The sequence below is a fragment of the Aspergillus caelatus genome (genome assembly GCF_009193585.1).
Source record: "Aspergillus caelatus strain CBS 763.97 unplaced genomic scaffold BDV27scaffold_319, whole genome shotgun sequence".
Classification (NCBI taxonomy): domain Eukaryota; kingdom Fungi; phylum Ascomycota; class Eurotiomycetes; order Eurotiales; family Aspergillaceae; genus Aspergillus; species Aspergillus caelatus.
The window spans coordinates 1-18487 of record NW_022475582.1 but is presented as its reverse complement, the minus strand read 5'-3'; the positions used below and the strand labels follow the sequence as shown (position 1 = coordinate 18487).

General features: G+C 49.5%; 6 protein-coding genes across 6 annotated transcripts; 2 read left to right on the top strand and 4 right to left on the bottom strand.

Annotated features, from left to right (window-relative positions):
* The first annotated feature begins 1579 nt into the window (after positions 1-1579).
* BDV27DRAFT_137418 (uncharacterized protein) lies at positions 1580-2825 on the top strand. Its single transcript, XM_032068980.1, has one exon. It carries the CDS (start codon positions 1899-1901, stop codon positions 2496-2498), a length of 600 nt encoding a protein of 199 aa, XP_031921697.1. The 5' UTR covers positions 1580-1898; the 3' UTR covers positions 2499-2825.
* Positions 2826-4346: 1521 nt separating this feature from the next.
* Positions 4347-6463, bottom strand: BDV27DRAFT_137417 (uncharacterized protein). Its single transcript, XM_032068979.1, has 2 exons — positions 6333-6463; positions 4347-6271 (listed from the first exon to the last, which is right to left on the bottom strand). Exon 2 carries the CDS (start codon positions 6259-6261, stop codon positions 4498-4500), a length of 1764 nt encoding a protein of 587 aa, XP_031921696.1. The 5' UTR covers positions 6262-6271; positions 6333-6463; the 3' UTR covers positions 4347-4497.
* Positions 6464-7727: 1264 nt separating this feature from the next.
* BDV27DRAFT_66063 (S-adenosylmethionine synthetase) lies at positions 7728-10079 on the bottom strand. The gene is made up of 4 exons (XM_032077230.1): positions 9681-10079; positions 9536-9593; positions 9362-9389; positions 7728-9285 (listed from the first exon to the last, which is right to left on the bottom strand). Exons 1-4 carry the CDS (start codon positions 9764-9766, stop codon positions 8285-8287), a joined length of 1173 nt encoding a protein of 390 aa, XP_031921695.1. The 5' UTR covers positions 9767-10079; the 3' UTR covers positions 7728-8284.
* Position 10080: 1 nt separating this feature from the next.
* BDV27DRAFT_66062 (putative signal sequence-binding GTPase GPN3) lies at positions 10081-11422 on the top strand. The gene has a single exon (XM_032077229.1). The coding sequence runs from the start codon at positions 10283-10285 to the stop codon at positions 11150-11152; it is 870 nt and encodes a 289-aa protein (XP_031921694.1). The 5' UTR covers positions 10081-10282; the 3' UTR covers positions 11153-11422.
* On the bottom strand, positions 11358-12434 carry BDV27DRAFT_66120 (Apq12 family protein). The gene is made up of 2 exons (XM_032077231.1): positions 12262-12434; positions 11358-12205 (listed from the first exon to the last, which is right to left on the bottom strand). The coding sequence occupies exons 1-2, from the start codon at positions 12275-12277 to the stop codon at positions 11694-11696; spliced, it is 528 nt and encodes a 175-aa protein (XP_031921693.1). The 5' UTR covers positions 12278-12434; the 3' UTR covers positions 11358-11693.
* An 8-nt stretch (positions 12435-12442) lies between these two features.
* BDV27DRAFT_137410 (uncharacterized protein) lies at positions 12443-15621 on the bottom strand. The gene is made up of 3 exons (XM_032068978.1): positions 14595-15621; positions 13004-14532; positions 12443-12943 (listed from the first exon to the last, which is right to left on the bottom strand). Exons 1-3 carry the CDS (start codon positions 15300-15302, stop codon positions 12862-12864), a joined length of 2319 nt encoding a protein of 772 aa, XP_031921692.1. The 5' UTR covers positions 15303-15621; the 3' UTR covers positions 12443-12861.
* Between the last annotated feature and the right edge of the window lie 2866 nt (positions 15622-18487).

The window sequence follows — 18487 nt, the reverse complement described above, 5'->3', positions numbered from 1 at the left end:
GCGATAATCCTCGGCAAAGCAACCATTCGCTCTTTTATCCTTCGCTTTGCTACTTCCAATTCTGGTATCGTGTCGCCTGCTCACTTGTATGATATCAAGATTGCCGTATAGCGAGGGACCCTTCCTTTGTCCAACCCATTTCCCCGGAGCATCCCAGGCCTTTGTCTAACGCTGAGGCGGAGTTGCCTTTTTCAAACCTAGCGCCTCCCGCAATCCAAAAGGGAGATTTATGACTTCAATTGAGGGAGCAGTGACGAGTTGTGGCAATGGAGCTGTCATATAAACTTAATATACGATTTCATGACGGGTCATGAAGTCATACACAGTGGCATTGTCAGAGTCAATTGTACGATGGGGCGAATATTACATCATCACATCTCATTTCAAGGCAGAACCAAAAGAAAAAAGTGGACTGACTACTGTACTCAGTATGTTTGATTATGTACCCCATGGAGTAGTAAAAAGTAAATGCCATCTTTTGGCTTAAGATAACCGTATCTATCTTTGATAAAGAAGTACTAGTAGTAGTCGAATCAGACTGATGCCTTAGGTCGCACCGCATTAATCCATACTCAGGTAATTTTCCTCCAATTATTCCTCACCGAAGGGCAACTCCACTCGAGTCTCGACCTTAGTCAGAGAATAAGAGTCTTAGTAAGGTTTGCTGGCGCAACCCTTATCAGGGTTAGACTATTACCATTTCCGCCTAGCGTTACTCTGTATAGTAACGAGCCTAACCAAGAAAGTTTGACCCCGCAAAAAGTGGCCAATGGGAGCACGTGAGCATCCCTGACTCAATCGTTCCATTCGTCTTCCACGATTGAGTCCCTGCTGATTCTGGGTGTAGCATTCCACCTGCATTGAGGGATCTTCCGATTGTTCTCCTTCATTTTACTGGAAATACAGGGCGATCCAATCTGAATTGGTGATGCGGAACGGGTAAAAATGCATGACTCGGTCGAGAAACTAAAGACCGAGACTGGAAAACGCACAGTAATGATAATCAGAAAGGGAGAGGAAAAAAAAAAAAATAACATAAAAACGGAAAAAGAAAAAAGGAAAAAAGAAACAAAATGATTATTCATAATCATTGACGAGTAGACTAACTGCCCCTAACGCCTCCCCGGCGTGGAAGATTCCATGGTGCCGACAGAACCGGACCCACAACATGGTCAGCTGGCTCACTTGGTTTTTGTAGTGGAGTCGCCCAGTAGTACGCAACCCTTTTTCTCCTGGCAGAACTTGCGCTGGTCTCGGTCAGCAATTCGCCTCACCACCGAAGCCACGGGGTGGGCTACGATGGACGAAAAAGACCCTGGCAAAAAGGGACCAATTCATCGGACACTTCAATCAATTATGAACTAGGTTTGGTCGTGGTCGATGGCCAGGGGATTGGTGGGTGGTGAGGGGGGGAGAAACATTAGAGCAACCGAAGCAATGCCCCGGTGGACAAGTTGGGTTCTATGAGTCTAGGCCTAGCTGGATCGTCCGCTTGCAGAATCTGCCAGATCAGATGGTCATCAGGTCGGGTTTCTGTTTTGGGGTCTCCCGTACTACGCAACCCTAGTTTCCTGGGTCTGGAATGCCTGGGCTTTCTTCTCTCTTGGTGACTCCCCTCGGGCCCCATAGCCTTTCGCTACTCTTAAGAGTTTCCCTTCCCATCCCATTTTTCCTTTCTTCTCTTTTACCCTCTCCCCAGATTTTCACTCCCACTGTGCTTTAATTCAGCGTACTTGATATTCCTCGCAATCTGTCGCATCTCGCAAAATTTTATCTCTGTCTCATTGACTATCGCGCATACAATTTCAACCCATCCAACTCCATAATCGCTTAATCAACACGACGAGACAGCACAACAAGAGAAGAAAAATACAACCACCACAGAGCAACCGCCAATCATGGCCGTAGCAACCATCGACATTATGCCGAAGCAGGCATCCTCCTCTCCTCTGTCCTCCAACAACCCCTCCATGAACAAGCGCTGGCCCCCTCTTGCCGACAAGACCTCCCTGCCTTACAAGCTCACTACCCTGTCACGCCAGAAGCTCGCCCGGGAGGCCACTGCCCCAGACCCAGATATCAGACGGTGCCTCGGCCACTTCCGCCTGCACGTTATCTCCATGGAGTGGGCACAGAAGGACATGACTACTCGAATCAACTCTTTCGAACTGGAGGATGACGAGTCCGAAGAGGAGGAGGAAGACAGCAAGCGTGACGACGCTAAGGAGAAGGATTCTGATGAGAGTGACTCCACCGAAGATGAGAAGGAAGACTCCGAGACCAAGGCCAAAGAGGGTACTGCTACCGACGCCCCTTCGGACAAGGAACCCGTCCAGGTGACCTTCACCGTCTCCTTCGACCAATCTGCTCCAACTCCTCCCTCTCCATCCGATGATAAAGAACAAGGTCTCTTGGAGAAAGGCCGCAACTGTCTAGAGAAGACAAAACACCTTTGGCAATCACCTGCGCAGTGCATACCCGTTCGCATTGCCGGGTAACTGGGCAAGCCATTCACAACCATCCACTACCAACACGCGTACTGGGGACACCACCTACCCGCAGCAAAACATACGCATAATCTCCACTTACGAAGTTACGAAGCAACGAATCTCATTTTTTTTCATTTCCATATACATATTTCAGACCGGAAGCGCAAGCGCAGCAGGATCGGAGTTTACAGGGAGTTCACAACGAACCACATCATCGACAATCAATCAATCATGTATCTAATAGAAAAAGTCGCTCACATGAACATGTCACCACATGTTTGAATATTTATATAATAAATAGCCAACCAAAAATTCAAAAAACCATTCAATAAAGAACTGAACTCATCCACTCATAATCCAAACCCAACCACCCAAATCTTATAGTTCTAGTACTAGTTTCACCAGTAACTACCCCCCAAATAACTTGGTAATATCGAAGTATGACTCAAAAGCCTCCCGAAAACAATAACCGAAAAAGAAAAGGAAAATGAAAATAAGAAAAAGAAAACCCACCCCCACAACCCATAAAACATAGGTAATCACGCGCGTCGTACCTGGAAGTCACAAACCACATCGATCTGCACCTCCTCGCAACATGATAGGCGATGCTGAGCCTCTCTCCCCCACAATCTCCCTGAACCCACGTTGCGGTCTAAGGAATACTATTCCGTTGAGTCAGCAATCCTGGGGCCAAGAAAAAGAAAAATGTGGGGAAAAATGATCAATTCATTGTTTTTTTTTTTTTTAACTCCTTGCTTGGTTGCATGTTCTATTTAGCCGGATTCGGAGTTTCCGGTTTCTAGGTTTTGTGGTTATGGATTATTATGGTTCCTTGGGTTTTTTTCCTTGGCTGTGGGGGAAGGAGGATTGATTGGAGGTGACTCGAGAGAGTTACTTTTAGTTTTTATGGAGTAAGTCGATGGGTGGTAATTCTATTCTGCCTTTTTTGGGGGGGAGGGAAACTAGCAAAGTTCCGTTTCTTTAGTCCGGAGGTGAGGGAGAGGAACTCCGAAGTAGTAGTTACTAAGTACCTTTCCTTTAGGTAAGTAAGTAGCCCTCGCCTTCTCAAAAGAGATAATTTACGCGCTCTAGGGATGGGGTACGTTTAACCGCTGCGCCCTTTCTCTTCTACTACTTACTAGTATTTAGTCTCTGATAGTATAGAGTACCTATGTACTCCGTACAAGTGTTAACTACGTGGACTTCTTTTCTTTTCTTATGACCTACTAAGTTATATTAACGTAGTCCAAGTACCGGTACATACTCAAGGCCCCCCAGATCCAAATCTAATTGAACCAGATTATATTCTAATAATGAAAACTGTAAACTAGTCCTCAAACTAGCTATTATTCGACCTATGATCTGATCGTGAACTTAGGTAAGATGTTTTAGTTCCCCCGTTTTCAATAATGGTCTGGAGTGGGAATCCATTAGTTTCGTATTAAGTGGTCGCATGACCTCGTTTCTGCCCGGTTAGTGCTGTTTTGACACGGATGAAGGGGCACACTATGTATGGGCTGTCGATCTTGGGTAGGGAGCTCATGGCATACCATATCATATCATATCATATCATATCGTATCATATCAGATCATATGAACGATGGATGGATGGGCTGGTTGGTTGTTATGGTTTATGGACGTTGGATATGGTTTTAAATTTTTAGTGTACGTACTGGGGGGATGTGGTTGGTCGGCGTGGTTGCATGATTGTAAGGGCATGGATGGATGGATTGTTCATGGTCCGTGGGTTATGTTGGTCTAAGCGTGATAGGACACGTAGCGCTGTCTGTCTGTTGACCTGTCTTATTGTTGGAAGTCTAGTCCGTATTCAATCGAGGAGAGGGATTCTTATTCTTAAAACTTGAAAAGTCTCATGTTGAAATTGTTAGGTTCAGGTCGTCTATGCTCATGATGTATCGAAACTAAAAACTGCAGTCCTACCCAATCCCATCCCAACAACCCTAAACGCCCGCTAAGCACACAAAGTCCTGCCATGATTGTCTTGTGTTTACAAACCAAGATCGTCATCATCGTCCCATCCCAAGTGCGCGTAGATTGATTTCTCGGGTGTCACCGGCACCGCTGTGCTTGTCGGGACAGATAATCTGGCAGACGCCTTAACTGGTGTTCCGAGCACCTTCACTGGCGTATCTGCGGCTACCTCTGTGGGCCCGTCGGTCTGGATAAGTGGCACTGTGAGGTTTTGTCTCGGTGGAGTTTCCATCACGAGTGAACTGGTCGGTTCGGTGGCCTTGTCTGGACGAGACTTGGTGCGCCGTGATGCGACGGGCGTTGTCGGTGCCATGTCGGTCGATCGGGGCATCGGGCGCCGAGGTACGCGGAAGAGGTTTCCGGAGGAAAGGGGTGATTCGGCCACCCCGGTTGCCGGTCCATCAAATGGCCCTAACGGCTGAGTTGGCCGTCGTGTTGGGGTCTCCTGGATCGCATTCATGTCTCTGGAGCTGGAAGTAATAGAGAATGATTTGGGTCGCGTGGTAGAAGCAGGGATCACAGGTGATCCGTCACCTCCAAAGAATGAAGACGCCTTTGGTTGCGTAGATGACTGCATCGACAAGCCTCGGGGAAGAGGAGGCATGCCTATGATGGCATCCCTCTTTCGGCTGCCCTTCGGTGTAGCTGCAACCTGGACACCTTCTCCGAACGGGTTGCGGACAGGATTTTTCGGCTTCCTTGCACTGCCACCTGTGCGTCTCTTCTCAGCATCTTCGGCAATGTCCTTGGCGACAAGCTCCCTGTTCGGTTTCCGAAGGGCGTGGATCGCGGCGTCGAGCTCCTTCTTCTGATCCATGAGCATCTGCATCTTCCTCAGTTTGGTCTCATGCTGCCGGGCCACAGCGTTCAGGTCGACTTCACGATTGTCTACCCGCTTGGCCTTCTGAATACCGCCTCGTACATTAGCGCTCAAGGAAGGTAACAAGGGTTCCATCGACTCCCGCTCGGATTGTGATGGTATTGTATTGAAGCGACTCAGCGATTGTCGACGTCCTTTGGAGGCTGTTTGTTCATCCGTTAATACGCGTTGCAATGTACGACGAGGATGCTTTTGTGATGGTTGCCGTTCAACAGCAGCCCCAGGCTCTGCTCGGGGCACATTCTTCGGTTGGGGCTTCTTGGGGAAAGGCGATAGCACGCTAGGGACCCCGAGTTTCCTGGTGATCGATTTGCATTTATCTGGTAGGCGTGAAGCATAAAAGGGTATGATGACTTCAGTACAAAAGTCCCGAACGGCATCACTTTCGACCTTCTTGCCCCCCGACTCGTTGTCGCCATAGACTTTATTTGGATCAGACACTGCAACATCGTCGAAGCTAACAGCATGCCAGATGCACAGCCGATCGAGGTGCAGTTCAAGCATCACTTTCAAATCTTGTAGTTTTTTAGGCTTTGATATTTTTGTCTTGTCGGACCCGTCACCATCCTCAGTAGACTTTGCTTCATCAGCCATAGTGGCTTCCAGAGCCATCGTTTCGAGAATGAGAAGGATCTGGAGCTGGGTTTCTCGTAGCCGTAAATCAGCAACATGCTTCTTCAGCTCCGCGTCCCGCGACGTCTCGGTTGACACTCCTTGATCTGCAAGCGCTCGATCTTTCCACCATGTCCGAATAAACTGTTCCTCCGTAGAGTAAAGCCCGTTTTTCCCAAGCTTCTTCTTATTCTTTCTCTTCTTCTTTAACGTCGATTCATCGTCCGAAAGACTGAGCATAACGTCTTTCAGAGTCGAAGGAAGCGTCTCTCGGTACTTGAGATCCATTTTTTTAGCCGTAAGAACAGCCTCCCGATAAAACTCAACGAGTTCCGAGGGCTGAGCAGTCCCCGGTTCAGACGACTGAAAAGCCGTACGGCAACGTGCCAGCGGACCTTTAGCAAAGTATGCCACGGAAGTCTTTCACAATTAGTACAGAAACACAACTAGACCCAAACCCAACATACCTTCGAAATATAGAGGGCTTGCAGATACTGCTCCCTCAGACTATCCAGCAGTTCCTGCGGCGACTGAGGAGATTCATTCTTCATAGACTCCGTCCCGATGCCATCACCACCACCGTGCTCTTGAGAATCCCCCGCAATAGGCATGATCACATCAGAGCTCACGCCTCTCTCCAAATATGCCTGAGGTGCCACGGATTGACCCCGACTCTCACCCGAATCCACCGGTGACACATCCTGCAGGCGCACATCGTGATCGGCAATGCCGAAAACAACAGAAACGTCAAACTTGGTTCGCTTGGTAGAATAATGAGGATCCGGAACGGGATCATCAACCTGCGCCATCAACCACCAGTCACCACCCCCCTCAGGAGCAGACGTGCGTCGATGAGCTTGTTCCACCTCCGACGGACTCCACCCTTTCACAGCAACAATGATGTCCCCTTCTTCCACACCGCGAGCAAGTTTTGAGAGCGCATAGATCCCCTTCTTAACTCGCTCGACGACGTAAAGCCCACCATCGGACGCCAGTCGTACAGCCAGAACTACGGGCTCTGTTCGCAAACCATTCTCAAACACTGGGATATCTGCAATGAATAAACTGCCGGACTGTATCTCGGACAGCAAGGTGGGGGAGAAATCCAGCCATGAGAATGGCAATCGGCAGCGCGGAATAATGGCAATCGGTTCTAGGACATATGGCTCATCGGATAAGGATGCGGCATGGGCCTGTGTATTGCGGGTCGGTCAGTATCCGACCACACGGTGTGGGATAAGTTGTCGTCGCTCACCCGAATGCTAATGGTTTGTTTGGTCCAGGCATTTTCGAGGCGACATGCTTTCCGCTTTTTGGAGGGCGGGTTGGTGATGACCTCTTGGAGGGGTTTTTCTGAGAAAGGGTCAAGGGCGCTGGAGGAAACACGCGAGGCCATGAACGCGTTTGGTTAAGCATGCATTGTGCGCTTTCATAAAGGAGGATGAAGAATAAACAAGGCTCAACTTGACAGAGGGTAATGCCAAGAGGGACTTGGTATAGTTGAGTAATCGAGAGATAATGATACGATATGGATTGATAGGGTCACTAATTCTATGTCCCGAAAATGCTGGCCCGCGACGACGCGATTAAATTGGGGCCGTCTTGGCATCACGCGTCACGGTTCGGACAATCTTCGACATACGCACACGGAAAATGACTTACAGCTAACTAATTGTTACAGTTTAGAGCTGATCTTTTAATAGTAGACCTCCCCCACACTGTTAAGGTCTACATAACTGCCTTTAGGAATTTGAGGGTCACGTCGCAAAGCAGTTTGAGGGAGAGTTATCTACAAACAACGGATGATATGGGATGGTTACTGTGCTTACAACATCTACACGGAAGCGTAAAGGCCATATAAATGGTTTATTGTTCATTACTCTATAATGCTAATGTTTAGATTAGCACAACTATGACTGGGCAAATGCCGCCGGCCATAGATAGATCATCTCCTCTGGAACGCTTGTCCGAAGCACAGCTTACGACAAGCGTCCACAAACTTCTGTGCGGACCTGGTTTGAATGACGCTGGTGGTCCACAAGTGCCAAGCCTGAGGAGGCAGTGTGTTGAAGACTTTCGCTCCCAGATAACGCCGTAACATCCCTCCCAACAGATGAAAAGTGGTATCATGTTGAATTTATCCCGCCGAACCCGCCTTTTTATAGACGATCATGCAAAAATTATAAAGGAAATATGGAACAAAGCTTTTCTGACGTGTCTATGCTCATGCTTTGAGTTGTTGAAACAAAGCAAAATCATCACATTCGTAACGAAACAGGAGAAGGAAGATTATGCAGTCACAGCGACGCGCTTAGAACTTGAGGGCCTTAGGCTTCTCCCAGGAGAACTCCTGGTTGGTGAAGTGACCGTTCTTGGCGGTCTGGAAGTAGATGGGCTTGGCCAGATCGAGCTCCTTGACGATGACACCGGGACGGAGGTCAAAGTTGTTGCGGATAATCTGGACGAGCTCCTCGGAGGACTTCTGGGAAGTACCGTAGGTCTCAACGAAGAGGGACAGGGGCTCAGCGACACCAATAGCGTAGGAGAGCTGGACAAGGGCACGACGAGCGAGACCAGCGTTGACCAGGGACTTAGCGACCCAACGGGCAACGTAGGCGGCGGAACGGTCGACCTTGGAGTAATCCTTGCCAGAGAAAGCACCACCACCGTGAGCACCCCAGCCACCGTAGGTGTCGACGATGATCTTACGGCCGGTCAGACCGGCGTCACCCTGGGGACCACCAATGACGAAACGGCCGGAGGGCTGGATGTGGTAGACAGTACGGTCGTCGAGCAGCTCGGCAGGAATGACCTGCTTAATGATCTTCTCCTTGAGAGCAACACGGAGGTCCTCAGTGGAGATATCATCGCTGTGCTGAGCAGAGATGACAACGGTGTCGACACGCAGGGGCTTGACAGCACCGTTGTCGTGAGCGTACTCAATGGTGACCTGGGTCTTGGTGTCAGGGCGGAGCCAGGGGATGGAGCCATTTTTACGGGCATCAGTCATGGCCTTGTTGAGCTTATGGGAAAGGATGACAGTCAAGGGGAGGAGCTCAGGGGTCTCATCGGTGGCATAACCGAACATGATACCCTGGTCACCAGCACCGAGCTTCTCAAGGGCCTCCTCGTAGTGAAGACCCTGGGCGATATCAGGGGACTGCTGCTCAATAGCGACCAAGACATTGCAGGTCTTGTAGTCGAAACCCTTTTCGGAAGCATCGTAGCCGATATCCTGAATGGCACCACGGATGACCTTCTGGTAGTCAAGCTGGGCCTTGGTAGTGATTTCACCGAAGACCATGACCATACCTGGGACAATGTTAGCATTTGCACATTATCTGACATAAACAATATCATTGTTTATGTAAAGGTATTTGTTACATACCAGTCTTGGTGGCGGTCTCACAAGCGACCTATTCATGGTAACCAGATTAGTACGTGCTAAGATTAGGTGCGGAGATAAAGCCGGTCCAATCGGGTGGGGCAAGGAGGAAAAAAAAAAAAAAAAAAAAGGGAGGGGGGTTTTCCGCAAATAAGCAAAACAATTTCCGCTCCGTACCTTAGAGAGGGGATCCTCAGCAAGGCAAGCATCGAGGATGGCATCAGAGACCTGGTCACTAATTCAAGGGTTAGACCATTGTTCAAATTGTATCAATGGGTGTGACCTTGAGTAGGGTTGCAATGGGAGTGTAAGGGGGACGAACGCAATCTTATCGGGGTGACCCTCTCCGACGGACTCGGAGGTGAAAAGGAAAGTGCCGGACTTGGGGAGGTTTGCGACGGAGCCCATTGTGAAGGATGAGGATAAATAAGAGGGAGGAATTAATTGAAGAAAGAGAGTACAGAGGTGACGGAGAAGGAGCGTCAATTCCACAAGGTGGGAGAGAGAAGAGATATATTAGTGAGATGAGATGAGATCTGAGGGAAAAAGAAGAGGGGGGCGGGAGGAGGGAAAAGAAATCGAGGGGAATCTGGCCGTATTAATGTGCCGCCGATGGCGCCATCTTCCTCCGGCGGTCACTCTCGGCAGAAAAAGTGCGCATTCTGACATCTGCGCCAATCCCCGACGTCCGACAGTGAATGTGCAGCATATCGTGACAGATCGCCCCTGACTTTCTGCGGCTGGCCCATTTAGCGCGGAGTCCACGGTGACGGTGACGGCAGACAGGCTATAACTATCCCTTGTTTACTGCGGTAGTGCCCCATCTCCCCTGATCTTGTTCGTGCATCCATTATCTAGCGTCTTAGCGTCGTATACGGACGCGGTTAATAAACCTCTCTACCCCGCGCATCTTACCTCAGAAAAATGTCTAAGTTCGGTGTCTTGGTAATGGGCCCTGCGGGTGCAGGGAAAACCACCTTTTGCAATGCCGTCATTCAACATCTCCAGCATACTCGCCGAAGTTGTTTCTACGTCAACCTGGACCCGGCCGCCGAAAGTTTCAGCTATGAACCTGACTTGGATATTCGCGAACTGATCACTCTCGAAGATGTCATGGAGGAAATGGGCCTGGGGCCCAATGGAGGACTGATCTATTGCTTTGAGTTCCTCCTGCAGAATTTGGACTTCCTATCGGAAGCCTTGGATCCGTTGAGCGAAGAATATCTGATTATCTTCGACATGCCGGGCCAGATCGAGCTCTACACACATATACCCCTCCTGCCGTCATTGGTGCAGTTTCTGTCGCGTGCGGGGCCCCTGAACATCAATCTCTGTGCGGCTTATCTCCTCGAAAGTACCTTTGTCGTTGACAAAGCCAAGTTCTTTGCCGGCACTTTAAGTGCCATGTCCGCAATGCTGATGCTCGAGATGCCCCACGTAAATATTCTGACTAAGATGGACCAGGTCCGGGACATGGTTACTCGCAAAGAATTAAAGAGATTCACCAATGTGGACGTACAGTTGCTGCAGGATGATGACGCTGATGCGATGGGGGACCCGTCGTCCAAAGATACATTGCTCAGCGGTGGCTCATTTAAACAGCTCAATCGGGCCGTCGGTCAACTCATTGATGACTTCAGTATGGTTTCATTTTTGCAACTAGAAGTGCAGGACGAGGACAGTGTCGCCGCTGTTCTGAGCCATATTGACGACGCTACTCAATTCCATGAAGCGCAAGAACCGCGCGAACCCAACGATGAGCAGGAGGTTAATTACGAGGATGCAGACATATGATCAGAAATATGAAGGAATTAATTGCCAAATTAGCCTTGTTAGAACATACACCTGGGACCTACCGGCGGCAACAAGACGGAACCATTTCATCCCTCCACCTTGTTATCATCCGACCCGCCAGGGGCACCAGAAGGTCACTGATACGCTTTGATCCCGTGGCAAGGATTTGCCCGCTTAGCCGGATCAGAGCCAATAATCAGCATCAGTGTGCTGGCGAGCAGTCAATGCAAAACCCAATCATCGGGCGCTTGCTCCCTCATCTGAGGCGCAGACATACCACGATATAGTCATGTATCTAAACGGACTCCATCATGAAAACAAAATAATGTCGCAAATAATAATGAATAATGTATGCATAATAATCCCAACATTGTAGAAGCGCAACGAAGGAAAATGTGAAGGGGAAAAAAAACATTAACGCTGATAATGCAAATATCACCAACTCCCTAAGTTGGCACTTTTCTCCAGCACATACCCAAGAACAGTGCAACAGCATTAATCACACATGAATCGTAAAAACCAAGTCGAGACAGCTAAAAGCTCAACTCCTCCCTATAGGGACCTGGAAATCCCGACCAGAAGCATACCCTCCCCAACCTCCAGTAGCCGACGAAGATCTCTGACCGCCCTCAAACCCATCCTGGAACTTCTCCGCGAACCCCTTCACGACTCCGTAGAACCAGCCTAGGTCGCGACCGGTCTTCTCTAACCCAGCATTATACGCGTACCAGATGGCTCCGAGGATAAATCCCCACCAGATTAATCGCAGCGCCAACGTAACCCAGAACATGACGACACGTCGCGCATAGTCAAGGACCTTGAGAGAGATGATGAGAATGAGAGCGAGAATAAGGACCGAGACAAGGTCGGACGTTGAAGAGGCGAGCATGGTGGCAAGAGGCTGGATGATGTATGGGTCCAGGTAGCTTGTTTTCAGGTGAGAGATGTAGGGATCCAGGTATGTGGTGCGGGCGTTGTTGACGTGAAACGCGATCGAGGATGAGGTGAGTTGTTGGATTGTAGGGTTGTCTTGAATTAGGGATAAGATCGATTCTTGTGTCGGTTGTTAGTGATCGCCAGGAAGGTGTGTATTGTTATCATAAACTTACCAGGGAGGAAGTCCATAGCGACAAAGTTGTGCGGTTGTTTGCGTTTGGCAAAGACAGATACAGTAGACAAGAGGTAGACAAAAGCTCGAAACAGTCTAGGGATCGCTCTTTATAAAGGAGCCAAAAAAAAAAAAATCCTATCACCGGTATAAGGAGTACAAATGCATGATTGTTGTATGTCTGAGACATGTGCATTCCTCGGAGGACAGATCAAGCAGAACAAACAAGCGAGCAAACCAAACAAACACACGGAAGGGACCATGTCAGCTGCATGCATGTATTACTCTTGGTCGCCCTTTCCCCCTCTATATATCTATGGGTGTATTAAATTTGATCACACCATGATCACGGTATATACATGTCCACATCCCTTGTGGATTCAGTTTCGACCATATACAAACGTCGTCAAATATGCACAGCGCCCAAGTAGTTGTGGTCTTGAGCCAAAGAAAAGCATCACACACTAGGCGCTACCATGCGCCTCCAAAACAGAAATAACGACTCTTTGTAACGCCGGAACACCGACACCAAGCGCCAGGGGACACAATCGTCAGTATATATACAAGATGAATAACGTAACATAACCAGGAGGGAGGTGGATTAGCCCTGTAGGGCCTTGAAAGCATCCCGCTCAGCCTGAATCTCAGCCTGCAGTTTCCGAGTTTGGCGAAGTGCCTCGTCGCTGTACACACGTTAGTCATATCCAATCAACAAGAGGAAAGTACAAGTCGACGGTACTTACCGGTCAGACTGAAGTTCAGCCACTTCGATCTGCGCACGGTTCATGCGGCTAACTACTTCGCCCATCTCCATATCAGCGTCGCGGAGAAGTCTTTCGAGTTCTTTCACCCGCCGCTCCAGGGCCTCCGGCTTTACGGCCTGGTTCAGCGAAATTCCATCGCCGCTAGTGGTTTTATCTAGGCGGGGAGAGCGTGCAACGAAGGGCGATGAAGGAGGCATGGGGGACAAGCCGGCGGGGCTACGAGCACCATTCTTCATCCGAGACAACTGAGCGTTATGGCTCTCATTCAGCTGGTGAATCTCTTCTTCATGCCGCGCCATTTCCTCCTCGGCGTGTTGTTGAGCTATCAAAAGGGTGTCTTCGAGCTCCTTCAGACGCGCCTGCATTTCATTGATCCGAACCGCAGAAAGCTGTTGCTCTTTTTCACCTTTGCCGATAGCGTCTGCCAAGCGGCTGCGCAACGCGTTGTTCCGCTCGAGCTGGTTCTGCACATGCTGCGAAAGGCTTTCCGTTCGACTAACCGAGGCTGCTAGCTGGCCATGTTCTTCCTGAGGCGACTGAATGGCGCTTGCTTCAGCTTGCTCCCGTTCTGCCTGGAGCTGCTTATATGCCGACTCTAATGATGATGAGGTGGCTAGTACCTCAGCAAAGCCGTCTTGGTCAGCCCCGAGGCCTTCTGGAACGGTGATATCATGTTCGTGCAGTAACACCCGAAGGGACGTGGTCTCCTGCTCAGCACGGTCAAGGTCCATCTTGAGCCCTGCCAATCCTTTTTCGCACTGCCATTTCTGATCCAGCGCCTCTTCGGCGCGTTGCCGGAGATGATTGACTTCCTCTCTCAGATTACGGACTTCTCTCTCGTAACCCAGTTTGCGTGGAGAGCCTAATTGCTGTGCGTGAGCAAGCTCTAGCTCCATCAGCCGGATACGCTTCTCATATTCCCGAGCTTCGTAAGCCTGACGGTCGAGCAAGCGCCGAAGGGCGTGGTGAAGTGCGTCGCGCTGTGCTTCAACACTCTCTATCCGATCTGCCATGGATTCCCGGGGTTCAACCCCTTTGGGAGTGACTGGACTCGACTGCGACAGAGAGTTAGAACGGGACAGTCCTGTTCGTACGGTAGGCTTTGAATGCATCCGAGCCAATGAACTGGAGCGTGACAATCCAACTGCAGAGTTCCTCTTGCTACTTTCACCGTCCTCCGATATGGTAGCAAATCGGCCTCCTTGTAGTTGCGCTAGCGCAGCATTCTCGATCTTCAGGGCTTCAAGCTCTTCCAACAATCGCTGAACCTCGGAGACATCAGATGAAGATGCTGCGCTATTCTTCAATTCGGGAACCATATGGTCACGAAGGTGATCTCGCTCATTTCGAATCTGCTCCAGTTCTACTCGCATGGCCGTGAGTAAGTCTTCAAAATTGTCTTTGATCTGGCGCTCTTCCGCCAATTTTCTGCGAGTGGCTTCCAGAGCACCCTCGAGTTCTTTTGTCCGAGAAGACAGGTCAGAGTGGTCAACTCTCTCTCGTCGGAGCTAATGAGAGCTGGTCAATTCCTGACGTATAAGAAGGGAGCAGATGAAATCTATCGACATACCTGATGTACTTGTGATTCTAGTATTTGGACATGTGAATCTGCTGCTGCGCGGCGAGCCCGCTCTTCCTGCCATTTCTGTGTTAAATCTACTTTCAATTGAGCCCGCTCCTGCTCCGATGCCCGCCGATATTTTTCAACATCGTCGATCCGCCCATCGTACACCAGGCGAATGGAGCTGGTGCCTGAATCAGAGAAATAATCACTGGTACGTCGATTTCCGTTGTCCAAGGGTAACTCCGATTGAAGCCTTTCTACCAAGTCCTCCAACTCCATCTCTCGCCGTATGGAGCCAGCCAACTCAGAACTGATTTCTCGGAGTTCATTTTCGAGCTCAGCCACATGCGCCGTGGAAGGGCCTGTTTCCAAGATACTTGCACTACTCAGGGACGGATTGCGCGGCGGAAAGCCCTTGGAGGCATCGAATGGTACCGTCGTGGACGGCGTCACCGCACTGGGTAAGGAAGGAGGCATTGGGGATGGGAGCGGAGAATGACCAAGATCTGAGACTTCAGTACTCGAGGATTCTGCACCAGGTGACGTAGTAATGGTGCCGCGCCAGCCAAAGAATGAGCTGATCTTGTGACCAGGAGTTTTAGGATTTTTGGCGTCTACAACGCCGGTCAAAGAGCGTCCGCTCGAATCGATGTGGAGGGGCGGGGGTCGATTAGAAGGATGGTGTACGGGCATTGTTGTAGCCCGTTTCTGCATAATTAAGGGAGACTTGAGTACTGGGATAAACGGTTCGCTAACGAGACGACTATGCACTGGCCCCCCATTCGCGAATTGGGAGCCGTAGTCCGCGTCAACACCGACGTCGTCCGACGAATCTATGAATGAGGTGGATGTGTCTATGCGAAGAGGAGGTGCGGGCTGTCTAGCATGGGGAAGTCTGAGGGTAGCCAAGAAAAGAGCGGGATTAGCTGTGACACGTCTGAAGGGGGAATGGGCATGGAAAGTCTTCTGCCCGAGTGGGACCAGGCGAGTGAGGCAGAATGAAGATCAGAACCGAGGGGACGGCGCCGAATAAGAGGGCATCAGAACAAAGAGCGCCACGGCTTTCATACCTATCCAGATCCCTGGGAACAAAGAGGGGGGGGTCCTCCGCGGGACCCAAGACGGATGATTGGGACAAAGTGGAACGTGAATGGTTCTGCACGTCAGAAACGCTCGTGACAGGGATTGGAGAATCTGCAGGTGATACGCCTCCGGGGAAGGAGGCACTGGAAGAGGACTCGGACCGGCGAGGAGGTATCACAGCGGCCGCATTCTGGGGAAGTGGCTTCCTGCGCACGGGGGAGGTGGTCGTAGGAGAAGGGACCGGAATGGGAGGATGAGGAGCGGTTGTGGAGGATGCGGAGGGAGGAGGACTTGGCCAACCGCCGGTGTCACCAGTCCCTTGATGGTGTGGTTGATGGGGGACAGCGGACGCAGCAGGAGTCGACGATAAGGCGCCAGGAGCTGGCGGAGAAGCCCAGCCTGGGGCCATGACAGGCGTATTAAATTTTATTGGAGAGCGCGAAACGGAATTGGCCAAGAAACATGCTATAGTGGAATTCAAATTGAATCAGAAACAGGAAAGGGGAGAGAGAATCAGAAGCACCCCGTTAACCAACGGGGGCATAGGATCGACGCACCCTCATGGTGACGATAAGCCTTGACTCCTTGGGGAGCACGGGCAAAACGGGCGAGGTGAATGACACGCGCCGGATCGTTAGGGGGTAAGACTTAGAGTGGGAATTGATAGACCTTGGAATGGCGTACGTTGATTGATGGACGATTGGGAAAAGGAGCCTAGTTTTTTTGGTCCAGGAGTGAAGGTGGTGACCAGGAGACTTGGAAAGACGACCAGACTAAGGGGTGGAAAGGAGAAAAGGATTGGCGGTTCGGGAAGACAGCCTAATAGTGAGCATTACCTGATTCGGAGAGGGAGACCTGGTGGGGCGTTTATCAAAAAAAAAAAAAGTATGTATTAATTTGGATCATTAGAATATTGAACCTCTTGGGCGGTTAAGGGAAAAAAAAAAAAAAAAAGAAAAGGTTATCCTATTCAACTGTGGAAAATGAAATAGCTTCTATTCTTAATAGTATTCCTAAATTTGAAGTAAAGTCTATATATCTAAAAAATGTGTCCATTGCATAGTACATACAAAGTGTATCAACCCTCTGTCCTGCACGGAGATCGCAGTGAAAGTGAGAGAGGGAGACGAGACCTACTGGGGCCAAGATCTGGAGATAAAAAAGATCTCTGGAATGGAAGAAATTCCAAGCAGTAAGAAAAGAGCAACAGTGGACGGCTCACAAGCGGCCACTAACCCCCCACTAGGCCGGCCGATCGCAAGTGAACCGTGAAGGACGGACCCACTCCTATGCATACTTCTGGACTCAGGGGCAATTTCAAACTTCCTCCCGTTGCACGCAGTCCCAAACACCATCCGGCCCAGAAACAGGAATCAGAGAATAGAAAGTAAGACAATATACTACCTAGTAAGTTGTCCAAGATAAAGCAGCAAAAGAAGACTATTTCAGGACTAGTATACCCCCCCCCCCCTCCCCTCCCCCCTCCCAAAGGAGTTCATATCAATCAACTAAATCAGACTATCATACGGTACAAACAATCTCCCTGTAACAATGGTGGGAAATCGATATACCACGATGGTCTGAGCTCCCAATATAGTCCAACCACCCATATTGATACTACCTCATCACTCCTTCCCCCCAAAACTAGGCACACGTAAGGTAATCACCTCCGAACAACTGATATGCAACGATCGACTAGCTCGTGCGCCAACATCTATCACATACAGCGGTTGGTTCACAGGAGAAATGTCAACCGGCGAATCGCCGAATACCTTCTTAATGTCCTGGAGGGGGTTTAATGCAACTTGAACTCGGACCAACTGAAGCTCAGGAGTCAGTGCGGTTTCTCCACCAACTTTTGATTGGATGTTATTCTCCCCCCCTCTCCAACTGCCGTCAGCCCTTAAGTAGTCTAGCACTGGGCACTAGGAGGCTGAGGTAGAGTAGGTCGCCCTCAGGTGTCGATGAGGCAGCGATACTTAGTCTGCTCTCGTTTTTAATTTACTTGGTCTGTACTCCGTAGTTCCTTTTTGGTGTACGGAGTACATCTCCGTCGGATATGCGACAATATTGTTCACATATTACTTTACCTAATGCGCGTCAATGACTCCATTACAGGGTAAGAACTGTTCTGGAACCAGGATCAAAAAGGACCCTGGCTAAATATAACATGAAACGCCCAGTGAAAGACGTTAAGAATGGGGCCTCTCCAATCTAGTCCTCGCTGGATGGAGAATAGGCGCGCAATAGTCGGGATCAAAATAGTTACCACTTCTTTACACGTACCACTTGATAAATATTGCCTCGTCATTGACACGGAGGAATAACAAGAATAGTAAAACAACAAAAAGAAAAGAACAAACAGAAAAAGAAAATCCGTGTCCAACAACTGATAGTTAAGCGCCACGCCCCCGCAAATCTATTTTCAATTTTCATTCAATCATACCGCAGAATTTGCTTCCTCCGAAGCGCCCAGAATCCCGCTTGCCCCAAATTTTGCACAAGGAAATAAAAAAGAAAGAAAGAAAGAAAGAAAAAAAAAAAAAAAAGATCCGAGACCTGACTGGTGGTGGTCCAAATAGTAGCCCTATCTTCCAGGCGCAAGGGGCGAACCCAATCATTGTCCCAGTTGGAAACGCCAACGATGAGACGGCCATCCTTAGGAATGCTAATTTAAGAAATGACAGGCGGTTAAGTTCTGCAAGGATTAAGCCAGTAGTTCATACCGCCGGATTTCTTGGTTTAAACGCTTTTCTTTTTCTTTTTCTTTTTTTTTTTTTTTATAGGAATCGTTCGTGCAATTGATTTAGATTAGA